The sequence below is a fragment of the Pavona decussata genome, unplaced genomic scaffold (genome assembly GCF_977016875.1).
Source record: "Pavona decussata unplaced genomic scaffold, jaPavDecu1.1 SCAFFOLD_254, whole genome shotgun sequence".
NCBI classification, from domain to species: domain Eukaryota; kingdom Metazoa; phylum Cnidaria; class Anthozoa; order Scleractinia; family Agariciidae; genus Pavona; species Pavona decussata.
Window position 1 is genome coordinate 3,133,302 of NW_028145657.1, and position 26,583 is coordinate 3,159,884.

The 26,583-nt window shown below is 38.2% G+C and overlaps 2 protein-coding genes and 1 long non-coding RNA gene across 4 annotated transcripts; 1 reads left to right on the top strand and 2 right to left on the bottom strand.

Annotated features, from left to right (window-relative positions):
• Positions 1-317: 317 nt before the first annotated feature.
• LOC146456609 (uncharacterized) lies at positions 318-2,266 on the bottom strand. Its single transcript, XR_014858819.1, has 2 exons — positions 1,837-2,266; positions 318-736 (listed from the first exon to the last, which is right to left on the bottom strand). It is a non-coding gene; the product is annotated as an uncharacterized LOC146456609 (long non-coding RNA).
• Positions 2,267-3,543: 1,277 nt separating this feature from the next.
• LOC146456610 (voltage-gated purine nucleotide uniporter SLC17A9-like) lies at positions 3,544-15,904 on the top strand. The gene is made up of 10 exons (XM_085092727.1): positions 3,544-4,154; positions 7,246-7,465; positions 9,078-9,177; positions 10,359-10,610; positions 10,697-10,793; positions 11,533-11,620; positions 11,799-11,833; positions 12,291-12,462; positions 13,295-13,324; positions 14,263-15,904. Exons 1-10 carry the CDS (start codon positions 3,945-3,947, stop codon positions 14,400-14,402), a joined length of 1,344 nt encoding a protein of 447 aa, XP_084948853.1. The 5' UTR covers positions 3,544-3,944; the 3' UTR covers positions 14,403-15,904.
• On the bottom strand, positions 15,604-25,736 carry LOC146456611 (potassium channel subfamily K member 15-like). 2 transcript variants are annotated; one of them, XM_085092728.1, is made up of 3 exons: positions 25,446-25,736; positions 19,565-20,140; positions 15,604-17,742 (listed from the first exon to the last, which is right to left on the bottom strand). In XM_085092728.1, exons 2-3 carry the CDS (start codon positions 19,977-19,979, stop codon positions 17,093-17,095), a joined length of 1,065 nt encoding a protein of 354 aa, XP_084948854.1. In that variant the 5' UTR covers positions 19,980-20,140; positions 25,446-25,736; the 3' UTR covers positions 15,604-17,092. The 2 variants fall into 2 exon arrangements, with proteins under 2 accessions (XP_084948854.1, XP_084948855.1); XM_085092729.1 differs by lacking the exon at positions 25,446-25,736 and adding an exon at positions 20,230-20,908.
• Between the last annotated feature and the right edge of the window lie 847 nt (positions 25,737-26,583).

The following is a 26,583-nucleotide window of genomic DNA, read 5'->3' on the forward strand; positions in this document are numbered from 1 at the left end:
TTACTGATGGGAAAAGTTGTCTCAGTTGATCGACTGAAGTTAACCCTGGTTAATCAGATTCATTGCCCCTGCTTAATTATTCATAACTTCAATATCCTTCCTTCCTTTGGAGTTCTTTCTTTAATTCACTCACTGTGGTCACTGAGTGGTTCAGTTAAATTTATCTTCTTTAGTAGTATTTTCAGCCTCATGGCGGGCGGCTTAGTACTTGCGTGTGCGAACTACATCCTTGCAAATGTAGCATGCAGTCAGCTGTAACTGATACATCTGACTGAAGCGAGATGTTATAGGCTGCAATCTGGTTGATCATGTAATGTAACAATTTAAGGTACTTCAATTTTCGTGTAGTGAACACAAAGAAAAATATGAGAAATGTAATGTGAATAACTGTACCGGTTGTCTTATTGTGTCAATGAATTCAAAATCAGAGGAGATAGAATGGGATGACCTGACAAATAATTAAAAATAAAAAAATTTTTTTTACAATAATCATGTTCTGAAATTGCCAACGATAATTTGTAAGAGTGTTGTCAGCTAAATATCTCTAGGTTCTGTAGGTAGGTTTTCATTTTGTGCAGAAGGTAACCATGGTGACAGGTTGTCAGCCGTGCCTATTCCACCGTCACTTGTGGTCAAGTCACCTGTCGGAAGTGTTGCTGTCAAAACATTCTCAGTTTTGTCTCCTTCGGTTCTGCTCTCTTCATCCTTGAGATTTGATTCTTCATAATTCCCTAAGCTTTTCAGAACAAAATGAAGAAGCAATGTCAGTTCACCACCCTTAGCATAGCTAATCTGGAATTGCGTCATTTGCGTGCGACTGGGTGCGTTTAATTCAATAATTTTTTCACATCATTTCATCACAATTTATGTAAATTTAATAATTGGCAAAAAAAATAATTCAGGTTAACTTTGGGGTTCTTCAATACACCTTTGTTTTTTTCCGTATATATAAAAAAGTCACTAAGAATGCAGGTGCATTCGTTAGTCAAGTTTTCATCCTCCTATAACGGGAAAAGATTTCACGAATAATTTACGGACTACTCTCTCTATTAACGAACTTATGCAGGTCTTTTTCGCACGATAAAATTAAAATTCCGCAAAGTCCTTCAACGGAAAATTATTCAGATTTTTACATGAACAACCTCATCTAGTCACACGTCAGTATCGAAATTATAAAAAGCTAATGGCAAAGTACCCTGTGAGCACTGCCAGTCTCCTTCGATCTTCCTACATAAGTCGACGTATCTAGGAAGATCGAAGGAGGCTCTGCTCGTAGGATAATTACAAAGACGCTGCAGCTCCATTTCTTGGCAGCAGTTCAGCAATCCAGCATGTTCAATGTCACAGTCAGTATAACGATGTTCACATATGCCAACCTTTATTTTTCAGCACGAGATTTTAAATTCTATTTTACCAGTGCCTTGAAGACGCTCTTTGTTCGATTAAGCTGGAGCCAGCTGTAGAGTAGCATTTTTTCAAGCCACTTGAAATTTCTTACGTACATTCAATCCGCAGTTTTAAAACTAAGACCATGAAAGCTTTGTTATTTACAAACTTTGAGCAAAATTTAATGAGCAATATTTTAGTTAAAGCCAGAGGACACCGAAGGGTATATTCATTGAACTGATTTACTTTAGAGTTTTCTCACTGAAGCTGCATGGAAATGCCCAAACTGTAAAATGAAGACTCACAAAGCTACAAACTGAGTTATATTGAACTGAGGAAATTTCAGGTGGCCTGAAAAATTTTACTAACAGTTTAACTCTTTAAGAATGAACGGCCCCTCAGTCGTGACAAGCCAAATAATTCGTAAAAGCAAACAAAGCTGAAACTCACCCAATATCCAATAACAGATTAACAGTGGATGTTATTATGAACAGTACGAGAATTGAGGTGGATATGATTGTCATTTTTGCCCGGCACCAAATGTCCTGAACTGAAAAACGCAATTCAAATAAAAGTCTCGCATTTATTCAGTGTTGCAATGCTAGGGCCCCAGCTGCATGCTAAGCCTTATTATTCATTAACGTCGATCACCTGTTCGGTGTTACTATTTTGTCTTTTACGGTGTGAGGTTAATTACGCGCCAAACAAAAGCAATTCTTCGGACTGCATGCATAAGCAAGGAGTCGTTCACGAGAGCCGTTTTGTCTTCCACTGATGCCGGCCTTGCAGTCAGTCGACAAATTAATGCCAAACTCGACTTTAGTTATAATACTTGAGTTTGTCGATCACCCCTACCTAACTCGAAAATAGTTTTCCCGTTTTTTTTTTTTTTTTTTTTTTTCAGGTTTTCTCTCCACACAAAAATCACTTTTTCAAATTCAAATTCCATCTGGATTGGGAGAAAATTAACCTACCTTCAGATAATGCAGCATTTCCTCGCCTAAAGAGCCAAAATTTTGAAAGACGAACCATACGGAATATTCTAAAGCCACATTGAAAATAGTAATTAAAAGACAGGTGCTTTTCGCAACTTTTACGTCATCATCATCTATTTTCAGGCGGTTAACGTCTTCCGTGTATCCATAGTACATAGAATTATGCCCCAATAGCCACTGGGGAGTTTTTGGCAGACGATAAGCATTTAGAAATAGCTAGAAATGTTTCCTAGCTCTTTAGCTACTCCGAGTTCTACCCTAATTTCAATCTCATGAGTTTAAACGACAAAAATCTTTCTGTCTCCACATGTTTCCACAGCCAGAATTTTCCTAATTACTTTTTTTCGATGAGAAGGGTACGGTAAGGTTAATTAAAAGTCTGATCTCCACATCAATTAACAAACAACAGCAGAAAGAGGTTATTAATTATGACTAGATCATTTTACTCGTCTCTTTTTATTGTTTTATTCTTTTTCATTGTTCTCGCCCTTTTTGCTTATTTTATGGCATTTTTTTGGAAGAACTACGCTGGTGTTAAAATTAATTAAAAATATGTATCTTATCAGATTAAGAATCGCGTTTACGGCAAACGGAAAACGTGAGATTCGCGTTTATGTTTTCTTGAAATAAAGAGTACAAAGATGAGAATAGTTCAAACTAATTCTGGCCTTTTGAGGGAGGGAGGGAGGTAGGTAGGTAGGTATTTTATTTATCCACATTACACGGATGAGTAAAGGACTCGTTTAAACGTGAACGTGCCAAATAATTATAAATCCAGTACATATTAAAACGTATTAAAAAAATCAATCAATAAAAAAAATATTTGAAGACCAACTATACTGAGGAGAAAACTACAATAGCTATATAAAATCCAAACTATATACAGAGCAAGATCTAGAGTTGAATTTCTTCCTTTAACTAAAAAATAAAAACAAAAACAAAGAAGAAGAAGAAGAAGAAGAAGAAGAAGAAGAAGAAGAAGAAGAAGAAGAAGAAGAAGAAGAAGAATAAGAAGAAGAAGAAGAAGAAGAAAAAAACTCATTTTCCATTTTCGATCCATTTTCAATTTTGCTAAACACGTGAAATTCCGTGAAGTTTTGTTGATTAGGCGGGAAGCTCTTGGAAACACCGTCCAGCAGGCTTGGCTGCTCGGCGAACTGCCATAAGGACGTGGCAAAGAAGAGAAACCTGTCTGGTACAGTCGACCATTTGAAAGTAATTTAGAGGCTCTCTGTATACTTCAAATTATTTGATTCCATCATATGATCATCCTGTTATTTCTACTCTTTATGAAAACCAAGATCGTGGATTGAAAGGGAGACCTCAGCATTTCGTAACGCTTGAAGAATTTCATGTCGTTGTATGCATGATTGGTTTGGTCTCGTGGGAGTTTACAACGCCGTTTCGTTCCAATCTCGAGTTGTTTTCTGGAATTGTCGTCGCAAACTATCATTTGCACAACTGTTTACTGCGTTCAAGTACGTTTTAAAAGCTGAAGAGGGTTTGGATTTCAACCAACGACTTCAATATTTTTAAAATCACCAAAACGAATTTAATTTAGAGATGACATCTTCAGTTCCCATACGTTTGAAGATCGATATGGATAACGAACATCGGAAAGGAGACATAACATTTCAGTGGCCTGAAGAAAAGAGGAAGTATTGGATAGTGGCTATGTTTTGTGGAACTCTGTTACTGTACGCGGCAAGATCGGCGGTTCCATTGTGTATGGCTGCTATGAGCTCTGATATGAACTGGGATAAAGAGATCGATGTAAGTGTGGTTGAATTCGCGATCGGCTTGTTTGGTATCGCATACTCATTATCATTTATGGCTTCTTTCTATGCTCAACTGTTAAATCATTATCATTTGTAGCTAAGGCCATGTTCAGATTTTTCCCGATACATCTAGAGCTTTGTGTTTGCACAGTAGACTCTGGAGTCGAGGGTCGACGGTCGAGAGTAACTAGTCGAGGGTTGAGGGTAAATGGTCGAGGGTCGAAAAATTATTCAAAATTATTTTCAAATTATTTCTGAACTTCGTCAACTCAAAAGTTCACAGGCTCGTGTTTATTCGAGTTTCCGGTGCCTGTTTTTGCCGGATTTTTTGTTTGTCAAAAAAATTTTACATTCCCACGGACTCTCCGGCGTGTTGAGTATCAGAATCTGGTGGCCCTTTCTATTTTTACGGTTAAATTTTTTTATCCGGACCACGAATTCGAATTATAGCAGAAGATAACGCGAACGCTGAAGATGCTGTTACGTATTGTTGTAACGCTCAAGTTTTAAAACAATATTGTTTATTCAGAGCAAAAAACCCAGTGGTTTTTTTTGTCTAACGATTCACTCTCTTATGAAAAGATTAGGGCCTATCCACACTAGCAGATAAATTCGGATTAGTCTTAGAACAATCTGAACAAAAAATTTCGTCGTGACAATTTTTTGTCTGAAAGTTTTTATCCGCACTGAACACTATTTGTAGTCTACAATCTGTCAGATATGTCAACAACTGTAAATAGCGGAATCAAGCTCAAATTGAGGCAGAAATACTGCTTATGTTGTGCTTAATATTGAAACGTCTAATTCTTCGAAATCAAGTTACCTTGCTTGCACTGTAGAGAGCATAGACGGCGAGGACTCGATCAATTTTGTCGTAGAAGACCGATTTTCTAATATGACCGCCACTTTGGTTTCGATTCCACTGATTAGCATCCACGTACTTATCCAGCAGGTATTTTATCTTACGCTGACACTTGTCGACTGTTTTTTTCGTACCAAAGTTCAGCTCCAACTCTTCAGCGTTCGCGTTATGTTCTACTATAATTCGAATTCGCGGTCCGGAAAAAAAATAATTTAACTGTAAAATTAGAAAGGGCCAGATTCTGATGCTCAGCACGCCGGAGAGTCCGTGGGAATGTAAAAGTTTTTGACAAACAAAAATATGACCCAAAAGCGGCAAAAACAGGCACCTGAAACTCGAGTAAATACGAGCCTGTGAACTTTTGAGTTGACGAAGTTCAGAAATAATTTTAAATAATTTTTCGACCCTCGACCATTTACCGTCGACCCTCGACTGGTTACCCTCGACCCTTGACTAGTTACCCTCAACCCTCGACCCTCGACCAAAAGGCAAACTCTAGACTCTGTAAGGTTTCGTACTGTTGTGCCAACAGACATGGTATATGGTACAAAAATTAATTTTAGAGCTAGAGTCTAGTGGTAAATATTTATGGCAAGGAATTTCAAAGGATCGCCCAGGTCGTGTTTATATGGTCTCAAATACCAGAGACAATCCTCCCTAGGGGGTCAGCCAACTTTTCATTTGTTTGAAATTATATGAATATATGAAACATATTTGACAGACTAAATAGAAGAGATACCTTTGCAATTATTATGAACTTGAGCAGTTGTGAAAAAAAAGCAACTGCTTAAGTTGCGTAAACTACATTGAATTTATGAGAATGATGTATTATTCAGTAAGTGACACAGGCATACTAGGAAAAAAAATCTGAGTGCTCCTATCAGGAGTCGAACCTAAGACCTTCCAATTACTAGTGCAGATGCTCTATCACTGAGCTACAGGAGATCTAGACTTGTGGGAGCTAAGGCCATAAAACTATGGGACAAAACATCCTGCATACAGTTGAACCTGTATTAAGTGGCACCGTATTAAGCGGTCACCCTCTATTAAGCGGTCAGTTGTCAAAGTCCCGAAAATTACTTTCCTTATTTACTGTAATCCTGACGTGTATTAAACGGTCACCTCTATTAAGCGGTCGCGGTCACCCTATACTAAGTCCCAGCAAGCTGTTTCTATTGTCTTAACCTGTTTTAAACGGTCACCTTGTAAAAGGAAACCACTTAAATATGGTAACAAATAGCGTGCCAGGCAATAGACCTTTTTACCGATACGGCGGCCATTTTGAATAACTTAATTTTGCTGAATATTATGGGGTGCCCAGGGGGCAAAAACTGAAGTGAAACAACGCGTTATCTTGGTTAGTGTACGGGTCTTCTCCGATTTTCGTTTGCGGGACAACTTTTCCACATACATAACAAACATAAGACAATCTGATATGATATTGTGCTCAACATCAGTGACATGTCCGCTTTCATATAAATTTTTTCCCTCCCTCGCGGATTTCATGTCATTGTTTTTCGACAAGTACGCTTCCATCACTCATCATCATGTCAGGAAAATAATAGCTTCCCTTCAGCCAATTGTCCAGTTTCTCCGCGAAAGGAAGCGAAATTCCATCAATAAAGAGCTTTTCTTTTCTTCTTGCTGCAATTTGGACATCGTCGTTGTTCTTTAGTGCTACACAATGGCAAATGTAACCAAGAAGCATGGTAAACTTTCAAGAACAAGTCGGGCTTACGAGTATCATTCGCGATAGTAATGCCACAATTTCTCAAATATTTTCGCAGTTTCTCGACATTCCATACATTTAGCTCTTCCATACTGAACTCTTTTGTGTTTTCATCCGGTTGATCAGCCATGACTAAATGGTGATTAGAAAGTATAAACAGCGCTGTCAAATGACAACAATAAGCGCGTTCAGTCACGTGAGCATTCTTTGCCCCCTGGGCATCCCATAATATACTCTAAAATTAAGCTATTCAAAATGGCCGCCGTATCGGTAAAAAGGTCCATTGAGCTTCTAATGAGCCACACAATCATGGCGTTAATGTTTTAATAGTCTGTTTCAATGCCATGCTCTCCTTTGTCATACCATTTTACCGCCGAACTTCAAGTAAGTGATGTATTCTGTGCAACCTGTATGAAGCAGTCACTTACCCATTCCCCGAGGGTGACCGCTTAATACAGGTTTGACTGTACATTGAATTATTTCTGTTTTGTACAGGGGGCTGTCATGTCTGCATTCTTCTGGGGATACATGCCAGCGCAAGTCATTGGTGGATTTTTGAGTGATAAATATGGTGGAGAAGTAATTTTAGGATCTGCAGCAGTGGTGTGGTCGTTGTTAACCCTCGCTGTGCCTTTTCTCCCTGTATATCCTGTATTATTCATGTCTCCTACAATGATAATGCTGGCTGCAAGAATGTGCACGGGACTCTCACAGGGTAAGTGAGCAACAACAAAGAAATGTCAACAAACAGCTGTAACCAAAGACAGGCCTGGACCATAGCCAGGCTTAAATTTTATGAAGGCTGTAAATGCAAACAGGAACAGAAATCATGATAAAGAAATACATACTGGTGATGGCAGTAAACAACAACAATAGGTTTATGCATCAGTCAATCAGCAGTGCTCACTCCCCAAGGCATTTGCCGGGCATTTTTCAACATTGTCCGTCCTGGAGATCAGGCATTAGTCTACCCCCGGCTATTTGGCAGCCACATGATTTTCGCCTATACTGTGTTGTGACCATGGTCAAACATGAAAAATAAGAAAGGTCTGAAAGATGTAAGGTTTTCACTTACACTGCAGAGAGCTCAATGCTAATAAGTTTTTTTGAGAGTCTGTGATTGTACTAAATCATTAAACTAGTAGTAATCGAAGATTATAGTGCGTCGACTTAGGCCCTTAGGCACCCTACTGGGTTGCATTAATCATGTTAAGATAACTGGAACCTGTAAGTATAGTTGCAAAACATTAGGTTATTGTCTGGTAACAATTGTCAACAGCCATTAGAAACATTTTATGCTACCAGTCCCAGGTTTTATAGCGCATCCTACCAAGGATGCGGCGGATATTTCAGAAAGAAAAGGATCTTACATTGTCTTGTACTTTTCGTTTTGTACTTTTCGCAGCGAAACCATGAGGAATGGTACGAAACGCGCACGGGACGTCAAGATGCTTTTGTGACGTTTTTATAATGAATGGTGAAAAAAAAGTTCCTCGGAGATGCATGACATGACCACACTGAAGAAACGTCTATGTTTTTAAAACCATTTTTGACACCTTTTGATATTAATTTTTATAACAATCACATCCGATACACAACCTCTTTTCTCGATTTCTCGCGCTTAATAACATGCATCTGCACAGAGGTAGGTTCTAAGTACGAAAAGCAGTTTCCTCCACACTGAGAAAGGGTTATATACCCGAAACGCGTGTACGCGCGTGTGTGTGTGTTTTTTTCAAAACATTATTAATATCGTATTTTTATATCAATCCTATCCGATATACAACCTCTTTTCTCGATTACTCGCGCTCAGGAACATTTACAGCGGTAGGCACTGGGTACGAAATGCGCTGGGCATGATGGACTGTCATATTCATTATGCTATTGTGACGGTGTGATTTTGCACCGACATACAACCTATTTTCTCGATTTCTCGCGCTAAGGAACACGTGCGCTAGGCATGATGGACAGTATTGGGACGACTCGATTAGGGAGCGTCTCCTTCGTCGACGCAATTATCTTTTACTAAAAAAGTTTCAATTTTTTTAAAGTGAATACATTATGTATTCAGACAGTAAACACAGAAACACAGTGCCGATCAGTCTCCTCATGCTTCACTTTTAATAAAAAACTTGAAACTTTTTTAATAGAACATCATAAAAATTAATGATCTGGGAAACACACTCATAAAAAGCTTATCAGCTTTAAGCTCTCAAGGTGAATACCTTACCTTCAATGGACTTCTCTTATATTTTTTTTATGCTTGACCATGGTTAATACTGTGTCTTATTATTAAGTAACAGTTTTTGTTTGTTTTTTCATTTTAGGCTTGCACTATCCTTCTTTAACAAATATCATAGCTAAACGAATTCCAGTAAAAGACAGAACATTTTTAACAAGCACCATATTTGCTGGTGGCCCAGTAGGGTAAGTATTGTAGGTTCTGTTCAATTCAATTCAATTTTATTCACACTTATTCAACTGAAATACAATATATATTTATGCTGGGTAATACTACAGTCAGTGTAAACCAACTATGCTTTTGAAACCTTTATCCAATGAGGAAGTCCTGAGACGTATAACCCCAAGCCTGTGACCTGCTGACCACATGAGTCATCCATAGCTGAGTGGTTACAGCATCCAGACTAGTAACTGGAAGTTTGGGGGTTTGATTCCTGCTGGGGGCTTGAAAAATTTTTCTGAGAATTTTCATTGTGTACGTATTATCTATTTCATATGCAATATATATGGAGAAAACTTTCTAAAGGTGCTTCCCATCTGTCAGAGCTGGCTGGCCAAACCAGCCAGTCTGTAAATCAGATGTGTCATTTTGAAGGGATGGTGCTGCAAAACCTTGAAAAATAATCACTCCGAAAATGGTACGCGCTATTTTGGAGAGATTTGAAGAACTAAGAAAAAACTTATCCTTCATATTGGTGCATTCCGTTTACAAACTGACTGGCCAGCCAGTTCTGACAACTTAAAAGCACGCTAAGAGGGGAAGGGAGGGGGGTGGGGTGGGACAAGGACATGATTCAGCTCATGGAGCAGACTTGTGATATTTGAGGGAAATGATTACAGATTGAGTTTTGATAGCATTTTACTCCTGACGAAAAAGCAGTCTATTGTATTTAAGCATAATTTTAACATTTTTTTGGTTTTAGTTTCCCTTATTGACTTACAACAAATGTCAGGTTTTTTTTTTTTTTTTTGAAGTTACTGATCCAGGATGAGATTAGCACATCCAAACATTGGGTGGAAAGTTGTGTGTTCACTTGCCAAGTTTTCTAAGACTAGAGTAGTCCTACAATCGTGGGCAAAACTGTTAAGAAAGTTTTAGTTGATCTCCAAATCTGACTGCTACAGTGATACATCAACAACACAGCCCCCTCTCCCCCTCATCTATGCTGGTCTGCCACTGAAAGCAACATTGAATGATGGGGAGGGGGGAGTGGGGGTTTGCCACTTTCCAGGTGGTGTTTTCAAAAGGGAGATCGAAATATATACACAAAATTCTTAACAAGTTCTGTTCAAAAATTGATTGTAGGTATTATAGAATATCAATATTCAATTAATCAAAATTAACTAACTTTTTTTGTTTTTAATAGGACATTGTTCATGGGGAGTGTTGGTTCAATATTTCTTTCTCAACTTGGCTGGCATAGCGTGTTTATCGTTCATGGTCTAATGGCCTTATCATGGGCGTATATATGGAGATTTTATTTACTTTTACCTGAGCAACAACAAAGAAGACAACAGTTTGCACTTGGTAACATTAAAATGGTAGAAGCAAGTGGATATGAGAGAGCTTCCTTTGTTACTGTACCATGGGGAATTTTTGGAAGACATTCTGCCGTGTGGTGTGTACATGTATTTGTTTCATGATAATTATTTACAAGATCTGTGTTTGTACAGTTGTTGTGTAATGGTTTAAATGTCATTTCAGGGGCCTTGTTATTTCACACTTTTGTCAAGGATGTGCATTCTGGAATGTTTTCGCCTGGCTTCCTATGTATTTTGAGGAACATTATCCAGGAAGTAAGGTGAGTCAAAATCGAGCAACAAACATTCGTGTAGTATTGCATTTTACATCAAAACATTTCCTTACAAGTCTAAGGTTATTTTTAACCAAAACATGTGGTAAATGTTCATTGGTTGCCAAGGTCACAAAACAGTTTTGAGTGATTGAGGGTTTTTTTTTTCTGTCTGAAAGGTTAAATGAAACCATTGATGGCATTGGCCATGCATGTAGTACAGCTTCTAATTAAAAGCAATTATAGCCCATGGATTAATTTCCACACATTCTCACTGGACAAAACACGGCACATGGTGCAAAATCGAATGGCGGTTATCAGACGATAAAAGTCCGCTGATTTGATAACTGTTGCCAGATTTTTTTAATGGGAAAAAAAATTAAGATTTAAGATATCTAATGTTCAAGTTTTAGGTCTTAGTTGTTGTGATCTAATCCCAGTTTAATAAAATCTAGTAAACTAGTTATCTGTGGCTAGTTGCATTATGTGGTTGCAGTCTCACCTTGGCCATCACTTGCTGTATTGTCTTTTCTGCAGTAAAGCGTGCAAGCTTCAGATATTAATCGCAGGGTTAAAAAATAAATAATCCCTTTCCAGCTTGCTGGTATGCTGGATGATAATGCCTCCAATATACCAGCTGCGTGAAGAGGCTTAATGAATACATGAATTTATTTTAAGAAATTAATTATCTAATCTGACAGATTTTGCCCTTGCTGAACATAACTTGAAGTTGTGTATTTTGTTGTAGAAATGGGTGTTTAATGTTCTTCCTTGGCTAATGTACTTTCCAGTTGCACTAATGGTAGGACGTGTGGCTGACTGCATGATTAGAAAAGGTTTGTGTTGTTAAAACAAATAGTTTGTTGAAATGGCTGTTGTATGTTTAATGCTTCATCCAATAGCAATCCACAAAAATTACATGTTACTTGTATGTAAACATGCTGCATTTTGTGTACTAGCAGTATAGAACTTGTTTTATTTTATCATAAGTATCTTTTTGATTTGTTTTTACAGGATTCTCAGTGACATTTGTTAGGAAGTTTTATCAGGTGAGGTGACCAGCTGTTTGTATCAATAACACATAACCCCATGCAATAGTTTTCTTACAAAATAATGAATACGAATGTATTTGAACTGTGGGTGAAAGATTAAACAGCAGAAGGACCCTGGCAATTTTGCATGCAACTTAAGTAGTTGTGAAAAGAAAGCCTTAAAAAAAATTCAGGCTTGGGGAATGGGATCCGAACCATGACTTCTGCAATGCCAATACCAACTGAGCTATCAAGCCAGCTGGGAGCTGGTCATATTATGAGTTCGTAACACACCTGTGTAGGATTAATAAATGAATATGAATACATGAAACATATATTTGATTTGCGGGTAAAAGACCCTCGCAGTTATTTATGCAACTTAAGCAGTAGGGGTGTGCAATGAATGCAGTTCAAAAGAAGCACCTTGAGCTATTTTACATTTTATATTTATTGATTCATTCTTTCTTGGTTTTAGACTCTGTCCATGTGTGGTGGAGCATTTTTCATGATTCTTATCAACAAGTCAAACTCATTTAGTCAGGCATTGTTCTGTATGATGATGGCCATGAGTTTTAATGCTCTGGGGAATGCAGGCTCTCCCGTCACACCCCAGGACATGTCGCCCAAGTTTGCAGGAACACTCTTTGGTAACGTACCTTTAAATTTTCTTTGACGTTTTCAAATTGTCTGCTGTTAAAGGGGTAGCTCTCTACTTTTGGTAAAAATAAATAACTAACTTTAAATCTAAGTACCTTGCTTGCGCAAGAGTTGTTTCTAGACTACCAGAGGGGAATGGTATGAAGCACATCTTCAAGCATACAACAACCCACAATCTGTTTTCACCATTTTTCAAAGAGACAATGGAAAACTTGTGAAGGTTGGGCTAACCATTTCAACTTGGAATTCGTTTAATATAGGCCATTCCTAGTCAAAGACGTTCGTCAACATTTATGTAACTAGAATAGTCGCTTTTCAACATACTGGGCCATGATGTTTAGCCTTCCATTGATACAAATTTTTGTTTTGGCTTTTATTTTATTTTTCTAAATGGTCGGAAAGGAAGCAGGTTGACATTAAATTGTACTAAATGAAGAACAATAATTTTCTGCTATTATACACACTGTATAACAAAGAGAGTGACACCTGTCACCATCTAAGTTATATAAGCACAGTTTTATTAACCATATTGATTTGTGTCACTGATGATGGCATTTGAATATGCCGAAACAGGTTTTATTGACTGATGTTGTTCTTCATTTATTATTATAACAAAGTGATACCGAAAATTGTTGACTTTTAGAGTTTAAGTATTGAGTTATCAGAGGAATAAGTGGTGAGTTGTGGAGATTGTTATAGTCTGGTTCCTCTTAACAAGTGGAGTGTAATGTTGAGTAGACTTGTATGGATTTCTTTATACATGTAGCTAAGTGATTATCATTTTTCTGAAAGTTTGATTTATTATTTTTGGTTGATTTCCAGGTATAATGAATTCAGCAGGCGCATTTTCAGGTATTTCAAACTGATGATAATGTATCGGTCATTTAAAGCAGTAGCCATCCCACCCGACCCAGGCAATTTTTTTTACGCCCACTTCAAAATGGCGGATACTTACCGTGGTAACTAATAAAACAGCACTAGCCTTCATAGCTCGCCGGTTAGCCTAAATAGCACTCTGCTTAACCTAGGTACTAGCGTTTGTATGTGAGGTTAGGATATCTAGCAAAAAAATTGCAAATTCTGGTAGCCAGTCGTCGGTAGTCTAGTGGTAAGGTTTCCGCTTGAGAATCCGACGACCCAGGTTCGACTCTTCTTGAGGTCATCTCTTTTTCTAGCTCAAAAAAGTAGAAAAAAGTAGCTAAGTGTGATCTATAGTATCCGCCATCTTGACTGGAGTAGGCGTTAAAAAAAATTGCTCGACCCGGGCTGGACTCAGGGCAATAGAATTTTTTGAAAATAAACTGGCAAATGCCCCTTGGTTGGGACAAACGAGCTGTTCAAATACCCCACACCACAGTTGAAAAATGAAGTTGATTTCGTCTCTTCTTGGCACCCGCGGTGCATTTCTGACTGGCTCCCATGGTATTTCATTTTCAAAATAACCTTTACTGTCCTGTGTCCTCGTTTTCCCATTGCAAACATTTTCCTTCTCTATGAATGACAAAATCTAAATGGGTCAGGGATGGCGCACTGGCGAGAACACTCGCCTCCCACCAATGTGGCCCGGGTTCGATTCCCGGACTCGGCGTCATATGTGGGTTGAGTTTGTTGTTGGTTCTCGCCCTTGCTCCGAGAGGTTTTTCTCAGGCTACTCCGGTTTTCCCCCTCTCCTCAAAAACGAACATTTCTAAATTCCAATTCGATCTGGATAGTGTCTCCAATTAGTGCTCTGCGTTAAATACATTTGACACTTAATTTTATTATTTTATTTGTGTTTGCTTTTCACACAGGAATCGTGGGGACATTGATCACGGGTTATATGTTGGAAGTTACCCACAGTTGGGACTATGTCTTCAATCTAAACGCTGTACTCCTCATCTTGGGTGCTTTGGTGTTTCTTATATTTGCTACAGCCAAGAAAATCGCGTGAAGGACATGCAGAATTTAGATCTACTTTTACGTTGTTGAAGACATCGTCGTGAATAGAAATAGCGCTTAACTACATCCAGATAATTTTTCAACGTGGGAGGAGACTTACGTGAATTATAGTGCTAGACTTGTGGAATAGAACATCCATCGAATAGAACCCAGTCGGCTGAATTTAAATATCGGTGAAGTGAACAACAGAATTGTAAAGGCTTGCTGGATTTGCATTTGGAGGATAACGGGCGCTCGGTGGAGTTTGAGGACGTCTGTGGTTACAACAACAACCGCTACTACGAAAGCGGCATTGTCAATGTCGCAAATATTACAATATGCGACGTTCAGTTGCCGGTCAGAGAAGAACATTTTAACAAGACAACGCCCGGTATGGATATGTGTTAGAGACTAGATTTGTTTCATGCAGACCGGCCGTGCTTCGCATAGTGTCGAAGGACGGCAGAGAAATAAACACAAATTGGAAACATCGCAAAGCAAGCAACTTTTTAATCATTCCTCCATCAAGCAATAGAGAGATTTAGAATCGCGTTTATGGCAAACGGCAAACGTGAGATTAGCGTTTATATTTTAGTACATAGATTAGAATAGTGTATAATAATTCTGGCCTCTCATGCTGACGCCAAATCTACTTAATTTTGCTGAGAATCTGAAAACAGCGAGCGGCAAATGAAGCAGGATAAAGGATAAGCTCCGGGTATTACCCAAACCGCTATTCAAAAAGAAAATCAAAATTGCACTATTTGACATCCTAGAATCTGAAGACTTGAATGACGATTTTGAATCTCTAGTAACAAAAGTCAAATCACAACTGACATAGTTGTATATTACCGTTTTGTCATTCCTTTCCTTCCTACCGTATTTCATGTTTCCCTTGTCTTTTCTCCTGTGTTGCCTTTAAAGAGCTCAAAAAAGTTCTTCATTATTTAAATCCTCCCAAAAACCTTTCCTTATTTTTGTATCTTTGATATTATAGCTCAGTCTGCCTTCTTAATTAGCAAATAAATTTATTCTTTCTTTTTGTCATCCTGGCCCGCCTAGATGAGCTTTGCTACCTGCAGCGCCAAGAAATTGTAAATGTAATTAAAAAAAAAAACACCTAATGAAGTTTGAAGTCACGTGGTCATAATTTCTGCCATTTGCCGTATGACGTAATTCTAAATCTCTCTGATATGCGCCAACAGAAACCTCCACAAAGCGGGCACTCAGTTGTGTTCTCAATACCGTTAAAAAACACACACACACTTCCCCCAGAGGGGATACCTTAACTACAGAAGATGTAATTTTGTTGAAAGTCAAAGTCGTATTTATTTCGATTAGCAATGGACACATAAGAGGAAAGCATGGTGTATAAATAGGTGAATTAAATCTCTCGCTAAAAAAGACATGTTAGACAGGGGTACGGTACTTTTTGTCAACCGGGGCAAGGGTCATTTATTTAACTTGTGTAAAAATTTAGGTTATAAATGTACAATAAAAAGTACTTTGAGCTCCTGTCGTTTAACAAATTAAATACGAGTTTTTACTCCTATTCTATCCCCAGGCTGAGAGCAGACCCGCTTGTCAGTTTTGTTTTCGCATGATTGTCTTGTGTACTTCGCCGCTCATAAAAGACATTCGAGTGAAAGCAAGCCGACAAGTCTGTTCATATCTCTTGGTAATTCCAGTCCGTCCCCTTTCAGCCCCGCCCCACCCGTTGTTACAGAGTCTTCATCCTTTATCTCCGATACAAAGAGTGACAGAAACATTTTGTAAACTCTTTTACTTTGAAGTGCGAAACAGAACAATCCAAAAGATGATGAGAGATCTAACTGCTAAATATAGAGAACTACGCGATTACAGTCGAACCTCTTTATTACGGAAACCAAGAGGACAGGAATAAGTGTTCGTTTTATGGAGGTGTCCGTTTTGGAGAAGTACGCTTTGTATGGATTTCGGTCTCTCAGGGAGCAATTGAACTGTCCGTGATAGAGAGGTGTCCGTAAGGAGAGGTTTCACTGTAATTTTTTTTCCTGGTACAGCCACTCTCAAGGGTTGAGGATTAGTGGCTGGGCGAGGTCAGAAGCTAGATTTACACAAGATCGGAAATCAGGCCCTGAATGCTTGTGGGTTGCCAGCGGCTGTTACGAAGATGCTTTCTGGAATCCTGCGATAGAATGACTGTGCAATTCAGTTCAGGACTTGATGGCCATGATTGATTGCGGCGTTGTTCTCCAAAACAAGGTCCTTAACTATTTTACTGATAACCGTGAGGTTTGTCGGGCATGTACCCTCCTTACCCTGTAAGCAGAGATCCCTTCGATCTTCCTAGAAAAATCGGAAAGATCGAAGGAACTCTGCTCGCAGGGTAGTACCCTCCTGTGCTCGACGGTTCTCCAGCCCAAAGCAGGTTATAGTTGCACATGACACAGTATCAAAGGAAAAATCTGCCAAGCAGCCTAATTTGAATGGTCACTCTTGGATTTCATACACAGACTCAAAAGTTAATATCACTTTGTGTGTCATAGTAAACAGCACCACAGAAAAGTACTACCCATCGGCTTTCATGTGAATGACCTTTCTTCGGGATTTCATCCACAGGCCCAGAGGTTAGATGGAATACTTGTCCAAACGTCGCACTAATTGAAACTCAAAGTATTTCATGAGTGTATTATTATGTGTGAATAGCCAGTCTGTTTTTGCTCACGGTTGAGTCGCTAAACATTTGTTTCCGGTTAGTTCCTCCTTCGATTTTTTCCGCTCTTCTTCGTCTGTTTTCTTTTGAACTCTTGTTAACTTCACCGAATCGTTAGGACTTGAGGTCACCCGGCGACTATTCCATGTTGCTGGGACCTGCGACATTTCGTCGATAGCGTGCAATATTGAGCAGATAACCGTCGAAGTGACAGACAATCCTATGATCATAAAACTCAGCATAATAAGTGATGCAAACAAACGTTTGCCGTTTTCACCAAAACCAAGTCTGTCAAGTTTTGAGGCTTTTTCGACGCGCGGGAACAGATCACCAAATCCTATTGTGCTGTAGGCGATGAAGTTAAAATAAACTCCGTCAAAAAACGTCCATCCGTCAAAAATCATGTCTGACGCTCCACCCACAAACAGAACTATGACCATCATTATAAATGACACACCGGCCGCCTTGATACCCACGCGAGAGGGACGCCTTCGTCTGAAGTACCTCTTCTCGAAGTTCTTAACAGCTTTGTTGATTTGCCTCATGATTCGTTCGCCGACTGTTTTCAGCACAACTAAATTTAATGGGATTCCAAGTAAGGCGCAAAAGATGCAGAAAAGCCGGCCAGCAAACGTCAAGGGAACGACATGTCCAAATCCTGCGAGAAGAATCAAAGGACCATATTTAAAATTTCTTCTTTGATTAAAAGAGCTATTTTTCTTAATTTAACACAGTAACATTCCATTTTCTGAAAAACTTGCCCGTCAAAAATTGGTTGCCACGGTAACATAAAAATCAGTGGACAGTTGGACTAGTAACCCAGCCACATTAACTTTTATCAGATTTATCCCCTGAAGAATTAGCCTCCCACGCAGTCGTTTTTAGGGGACTCGAATTACCTCCTCCCCACAAACACTCGAAAGAATAGTTCTTTGTGGGAAGGAGGTACTGTACGAGTCCCCTAAAAACGACTGCGTGGGAGGCTACTGAAGAATTCATGTGTGGACAGATCTAAGTTGATTTCATACTTATGTAATCGTGTGTTAGTTAGATATCGTTCTTACAATGAACACCCCTATTTTTTACTTAGCTTAAGTCTGATTAATCATTAACTATCGTGACATGTGACCTGAAAAGACTTATTTTGAAGCCAGGGCGTGAATCCCTATGAAGTGATGGCAAACGTTTCCGGCAAAGTTCTTTTACAAAGAAATTAACTTTTTGAGTGCAAGACCACTCCCATGAGTCTCCTGTAGCTCAGTGGTAGAGCATACGAACTAGTAATCGGAAGGTCTTAGGTTCGACTCCTGATAAGAGCACTCGGATTTCCCTTTCTGAGTATGCCTGTGCCATCCACTGAATAATACATCATTCTCGTTCATTCACCTGCACCAGGCTTAAAAAAATATACCATTACATTTATTTCAAGAAAGAAATGATTGAAAGTTGATCATTTTAATTTAGTCTAATTAAAGCAGGAACTTCACCGCGCGGTGTTATCAAATAAGAAAGTGTTTAAAGAAGTTTTTCAAATTTTTTAAATTTATGAATCGGGCTGTTTGTTTTTGATGTTGTTGTTATGGTTGGTAACTTGTCAGAACGTAGTGCTGGGCTACAGGTTACAAAACAAGGCTACCTAGTTCAAATTGTATTCCATTTAATCATTAAACTCTGTTATCTTCAATCCGGTACAACGCCGCCTTAATTAAAGAAAGAAGTTAATATTGAAAAAGTTTTCCATACCACAAACCTCATACGCAACACTTTAATTAAAATAAGAGATTAAATTGACAAAACTATTTCGCAAGAAGTTTCTAATCCGGCAGATATCATTTCTATCTTGAAACTGCATTCACAAAGGACTATGTTATCTTACGTTGCATCTTTCAAAATAAACCAGTTGCCGATCGCGATCGACGGAAATTCAGTCTGACATCTCGACAGCAAATGAAAGAAGAAATGGGCCTTCAAAGCGAACAAAGACATTTCCAGATGTTTGAATATCAAAGGAAAACCGACAATTTTAAGAACGTGAAATTGCTATCTTGAAAACCCAAGGAAACATCCCAGTCCTTGAGAAAGAAGGATTATCAGGACAAATGGCAACACTGATCTGGTGTTTTTCCGCTGCTAAGAACAAAAAAGACTTCCGTTATTTTGAAAATCATTTTTGGCTTAACTCGAGAAAAAAAACATTAATAAAACTTAAAAGGACATCCAAACTTCGTAGAAGGGACAAAATTTCAGAATAAGATTGATAAAAGACAGATTAGCTTTTGCATTAACTCAAATTTTTACCGGCATTCTTTCAAGTGAATATCCTTAATTTTTTCATATATAACCAACGACGCGAAATTCGCTAACCGCTAACGCGAGTTAAACAAATGTTATTAAAGTGACGTCCAAATGTTTTCGTTGTCCGGCCAGTTGCCACGCGAGTGCACGATAATCAACAATTATTTTTTTAATACGACACTTACCCATAGTAGTAACCACTGTAGATGTGAACCAAAAGGAATGATAAAAGTTCCAGTAGTTCTTGTAGTCGTGAACATACCCTCTCTTGTACAAAATACTTGCGTCAGAGGCGAATTCGATAAAGTCCTCCTCACTCATATTGTACATTCGCTTGTAGCGTTTCTTTAAGCCTTGATAAAAATTGTACTGTTCTCGATCGTTCTCTTTCTCCAACGAGCTAAACGCGAGGGCACAGATGCACAAGTAGAGTATCAATGTAAACAGAAGGATAAGGAATCGCCACGACTGTCTTGTATGTTGAAAGCTCACTGGCGTCATTCTAGTTTCTTCAGAAGCACAGCGACTAGTTGTTGTTTTGCCTCCAATGAGTTCTGGCAAAGTATATCCAGGCTTCGAAATACATTTCTCCTCGTGCATGGCGAAAGACAAGTGCGAGTGGTGTGGAAAACTGGTTGTTTGATGTACTTACAACACCTGTGATCAGATCTCGAAGTTCGTTCTTTGCCAGCGAATAAACAGCACTTAATATGTGTATTCTCATGCCATTTATGGAACTAATCTTCTTTAGCGCAGCTTACCTGTAAGACAAAAAAGAGATGATTCAAAAAATATATTTTGCATTATTCGCTGCAATGATAAATTCACACATTGAAAAGGTTAGTTTTACCAAGTAACCGTCTTTTCTCCAAAGAATATAATGCCAAGATGCGATGTCTTTAGGTGTTAAAGCCAAAACAAATTACCATAATCTACGCCACAAACGAAAGCTTATCTGTAACGTGCGTCAATAAGTTTTTTTAGTTTTTTTAAAAACTTATTGACAAACAGATGTCAGACCTTGCCGACAAGTTGGTTAAATGGCAAAATTTCGTATAAACATTTAAGATACAAAAAAAGGTGGCCGTCCACGTCCAGTTAAACTAGATATTAGAACAAACAGTAGCTATCTATAACTGAAGTGCTGATCTCCCAACTGTCCAGCTGAAACAGAGATCGGACGATTCTGATGAAATGACTTTTGAATTGCTAATTTTAAGAAATAGGCGGAAACAAGGAACACTTGCAATTTTCACTAAAAGCTCTGAGGCCCTTTGTAATCGTAATCAGTGACAAGTGGACAATTTTTTAAAGTGCTAGATCTACAATGGTGTTTCGACAAACAAAAGTGCGACTCTTGAATATTTATGAATGCGCGCTTGGCAGATGGACTCCTTCGGGTGCAATTTAGTTGCGTCAGTTTTTTGTCTCCTCTTTGGATCACACAATTCACATTATGAAAAATTCACGGTGGTTTAAGCAATTCCATGAAAAGATGCTAAAATGCTGGGATAATTCTTTCACCGCAACCGAACCTCACCCTGGCTTATGAAGTTTTAATTTTTCACTGACATGATTCCGGAGCAGGGAAATAATATCTTTAACTGTAGTATTAATGTAGTTCATTAGCGGCCGTTACTCATTAGTCCAAGTTTGAGTATAAAGGCACTTGTTGAATTGAAGCTACAAAGCGAATCATCCAGTGCGGTAAGGATGCTTTTAAGCTTTCTTTGCAGAAAAGTTAATTGGAATGCTAATGCATTTTAACCACCTTACTTTACGATTTTTGTCAACATTTGCACAATGGGAGCCGGTTTAAATGTCCAAATTGCTGGCATAAACAGTTTCAGATATCGTGGCTACGACAACTTTCAGCCAGTTCCCAAGTGGACTTTTCAAATGAATAGCAGCTGAAACTTACTATTCATCCTGGCAGAAATTTAACTTTGACAGCTGACTGTCGTCAATTATCAAGAAGCCTACGTAGCAAACGTCTTAGTGGTGTCTTTCTTGCCTTTTCGCTTCTTGACCGCGCTGAAAAACCCACAAAACTCCACGGGAACACTTGCTCCGTAGGTTAGTAGCTAAGCTTTGCGTAAGCCTGAAACAACTTATGGTGTACAAAAACAAATCTTGAATTCTTTCCAAACAGAATTTGAACCTGTTAGTAGCAATAACTTTTTTGTGACTTGTGTTCAGGGTGTGAGGCACTCGCTTGGCCGCGTAAAAGTACGGAGTATCTATAGTCAATCTTCTTTAGTACTCTGGAAGCTTGCTATTCTCTTACACACATCGTGAAACTGCAGGGCTTGTAGCCTTATATACTCTACATTGTGCCACAAACAATAAGGAGGTGCAAGGTAAAGTAATTTATTTAAAATAATTTCAATAACACGGGGAGTACGTGCTTGCACAATCTCCTGAGCCTGAAGTTCATGATAAGGTACGTGTGAATTGGGATTTGGAAATGGTTTCTACCGGAAAGGGGAGAACCATGGCCAGAGTACCCGGAGAAAAACCTCTCAGGGCAAGGACGAGAACCAAAAACAAACTCAACCCACATATATGACGCAGAGTCCGGGAATTGAACCCGGGCAACATTGGTTGGAGGCGAGTGCTCTCACCACTGCGCCATCCTTGCTTCGATCCCTGCAGCTGGGTTATAAAAACACACCAACGGAGAGTAACAGCACAACTGGCGCTACTGGAAATAGATTAAAGGGCAAGCAATAAGAATGACAAAATTGTTAAGTGTCCTTCCTTCCCAAGAGGTCTTAGCCAAGGTTAAAGGGATGGTAAACATGCTTACAGTACAACTGTTAATTATCTTTTTTTTTTTTTTAAAGAAAAAAAAAAAAACGGAAAATACACAAGATAAGCTGCCAAGGTTATTGCAAATTAGCTTCGCAAAATTAGCTTCACAACACTTGATACGACCGCACTAATCTCTTGTTTGTTTTGTTTTTTTTTTGCGTTATTATCAGAATCAGGTTAAAAGCACAGTTAGAAGTTTGTTCAAATTCGAACCTAAAGAAATTTCTGGCGAAAATTTGGGTACAAAAAGTTACTTGCACAACATACGACAAATGCAACATGCTGAGTGGTAATTTATCATTCCCCGCTTTTGGTACGATGATTGTTACACTTGTTATCATTCAAAAAACTGACTTTATTGGTTGCCGCTTATAATTAATCCTACATGAGTTTCAAACTCCTTAACTGGTGAAGTATTGCGAACAATTTATTGTTCCGCCAAGAAAATTTCCAAAGGAAATCCATAGGACGTGATATTTCAAGAAATGTTCAGTCAGTTAAGACTTAAAATTTTCGAGACAACGTCAACGTTTCAAGATAACGTCAATGGCAACATTCGGAAAGTTCGAACCACTCTAGATCGCAATCAATCACGTTTCATGCGACAACTCTTATGATCGAGTACAAGCGACTTCTACTTTGACTTTCTCTACAAATTCGACTTCAGTTACTCTATTGTGGAGGAGAAAAACCCGTGTACAGCTTTTCTGGTCAATAGCCATTGTGTCATTACATATGTATGCTTCACCTGAAATATTTTCAATCGTAAATTTCTGTCGGTGCCTCCGGCTGGAGCGCTGAATTTAATAGACCATTTTATGTTTTTTTTTTTTTTTTTCAACTTTCGATAAAGACCAGTTAGCAAATATCTATCGGCATTTAAGAGCGCCTTAAAACTTGCCAAGTATTAAAGTGATATAATCAGAAGCGAGCGAAGGGATAGCTCTGCAAAGTTGCGCAATGTTACGGACGTCTGTACGGTGGAGGGCACAAACTTGCCCCCCCCCCCCCCCACCCCCCACCATACAAACGTCTGTAAAATCTTGCGACTTTGCAGATATGCAAATCCTCGTTAGTTTTCAACATATTACTATCAAACTTGGCTACTTTTTTTATTTTAAAGCGTTCTTTGCAGTGCTGTCGATGGATTTTCGCTAGCTAGTCCATGCCAAAAGTTTAAAGAACCGTGGAAGGGTCTAAATTTTGTCAATAAAACTTAACCATCTGTGTCACCATGCTGTATACGTGTGATTATAAACATAGACATTGACAATCTCTTAAAAACGCATTTAATGCACAACAGTGCCACAATGATTTTCAAAATTTATAAAAATTCAACAGTAAAAAGAAAACTGAAAAAGAAAAAGAAAGTTATGTATAGAGAGCTTTCTCGAAAGCGCTCACTTGTTAAAGAATTTTCTTTTTTTTACCTTTCATCACGAGTGCTCCATTTTATCACACGAGGCAGATAAAGAATCTATCACTGACCATAGATTACGGTTCTTTTAATGGGAATACACTCTTTTAATTATAAGAACCTTTTTTATAAGAACGTTGAGGCTGAGATTAACTAAAATTTAAGAACGTACTAAGAACATTACCCAGGCTGAGAGTCTGTTAAGAGCATTTTTATTCCAACCAAATATTTTTAAAATGATTAGTACAAATACGGATAAAATAATACATGAAAAAATTCAGTCTATATTGCCCACTTAACCCAAGTAATAGGTGTCTTGGTCACGTCCGCATAGATTTATTGAAATACTATAACAGATAACTTAAGAACATCTTAAGAAATTTTCAGGCTCAAATTGCCAACAACACATGAAGAACGTTCAGCCTGAGCCCTTAGACGTTCATACAAAAAAAAAAGAGTGTAGCCAAGTGTCAGAATCACTTGAATACAAGGAACGACAGGGAGTAACAGTTGTGAAAGGATACTAAAATACGGCGACGCAAAAAAATCTCGTTTATCAGTTTAAGCCCGCGGTGTATATATGATCTGAGTGCTTCCTCTGAATTCGAACATGCAGTTAGTCTTCGTTGCATGTGCGTGGCTGCATTGATTTTTGCTATATCCATAATTGGACTATATACTATATATCTTCCTGTAAGATATTCCATTAAGTAAACTATTACAATAAACTGTCAATAATCCAGTTTTAGAAAGGATAAAGGCATGGACTATAAAGCATCGGCTTGTGAGAGAAATTTTCTGGTTATAGCCGGTTTAAGAGAGCACGATTGACAACGGCGCCAAAAGGTGAGATGTGAAGATTCCACAATACTGATTTATGTGGCTTCAATGTAAGGATAAAAATATTTCATAAAGTGTTTTTTGTTTTACCCCTACTCGATTTAGATGTTATGATTATTCAAATAAAACGGTTTTGGGTTCCGGTCGGTTTTCGATCAGTTGGCTGCGTGCATAGAACGGTTCCGCAATAGCCAAATAATGCAGAAAACAAACAAGAAAAAGAAAAACTGAAAATAGTAGCTAAATACAGTATCTGTCATGCGATAATCATATAGTTTCGTTGTCAGATATTATTTTTTCGGTCATGATTGCCAAATTATTTGTTTTGAGTAGCCAATTGATCAACTTCGGTCTTTTCCGCATCACGTAGCCGGTTAGAGTTGAAGCCAGGGGATCTCAGTTACTGCGTGCTGCGGTTTAAGCGCTTAATAATCGATGAATAAAAAATTCGTTTGAGTCAATGAACGTACGCTTGAAACTTATTGGCTGACTTACCCATGAGAGACTTGGATATAACTGACAACCTCCCTCCCCCCCCCCCCCCCAAAAAAAATCTTTTTGTTCAGGGCCGCCAGTGGTGAGTTAGAATATTTCCTTTAGAGCTTTTAAATTCTTGACTTCATTGTTTCACGGAGATTTTGCTGTATCTTGATCAAAGCTACTCAAATATTTAACACAGAACCGTTTCTATGATACAAAACATCCGACATACGTCCAATCTTCGACTGAAATTATAGTCAACATTTATCGCTTTACATCTTTCGGGATCTTGCGAATGACATGATATGCCGATGATTTTAAACTAAAAAATACAAAGAAAAAACATGAAGATAAATTCAAATTTGTTTCAATTCGCACACCGTTGTAGATCTGGTAGATAGATGTGACTGAACATTAGTGTGGAAGCCGGAACGTCGGGAGCTTGACATTACGAGCCTTGATGGATATATCCTTGTTGCTATAGCATGGCAAAAAAAAAAATCATTAAAACTTACCTGATACTGAAGTTTATAAACCAAGTGAGTGCATAGTCTGGTTCATTTGTTTTTGTCCTTCAGTTTCTCTCTCGCTCGTCAGTTTTACGTTTCCGTGTTGATATTATTCATGCTCGGCGATTATAACTGACAGGAGCCGGCGATTCACCTGCTTATCATGGCAGTTTGGTTTCTTATTTCTACTTGTTGACGCTTTCGCATTCTCGTCATCTGTGATGTCTCTCACGGCTGGAATCGACAACACACTAATTATCTAACAAGGAAAATCACTTCGCTGTGCAATTTTATTCCTAGAGTTTTGTAATTTAGTTTTGCCTTTGGTAGCGTCTGATTCGATCAAACGTATTTGCTTTCGGGTTGATAAGGTTAATTAGATTATGCAGGGAAACTGCCTTCTGTTTAAATAACCTGACTACTTAAAGTTGGTAAGCGACATAAAAGATTATTTTTTTAATAGCAAAATTGTTAAAAGCGACTGGCAAAACTAAGTCATACATTTCTATTGGTTCTTCGGCAGACTGTAGTTTTTGTTTTTCATAAAAGCAGGAAAACGCTTGGTTATTTTATTTGTTCGGTGCTTCCACACAATTTAACAAGTTTAAAATTGTGTCGTCTCAAAGGCGTTTGCGGATCAAAATTCAGATTCTCTTTAAAAGATTATTGTTTAAAAATAACATAATTTGTGTAGGTTACTGAACAATATGCATGTGATTATATAATCGATGTAAATTAAAGTATGCAGGATGCAAATTAGATGCGGGAGTAAGACACACATGTTGAAAGTGCAGTGCTTCTCACTCGATGGAGCTCAAGCTGCAGGAAATACAAAATGAAGCCACTTAGCTATTATGTCGCTTCTTCTATTTTCTATATAGTCATTACTGAATTAAGAACAAAACAACAGCTTTCGAATAATATTGTAAAAGTGCCTGGTACGGTTCTGTGATTCGCACCATGTGATATTTAATTTAATCATTTCCTTTATATTCATTCATTCATTCATTCATTCATTCATTCATTCATTCATTCATTCATTCATTCATTCATTCATTCATTCATTCATTCATTCATTCATTCATTCATTCATTCATTCATTCATTCATTCATTCATTCGTTCGTTCATTCGTTCGTTCGTTCG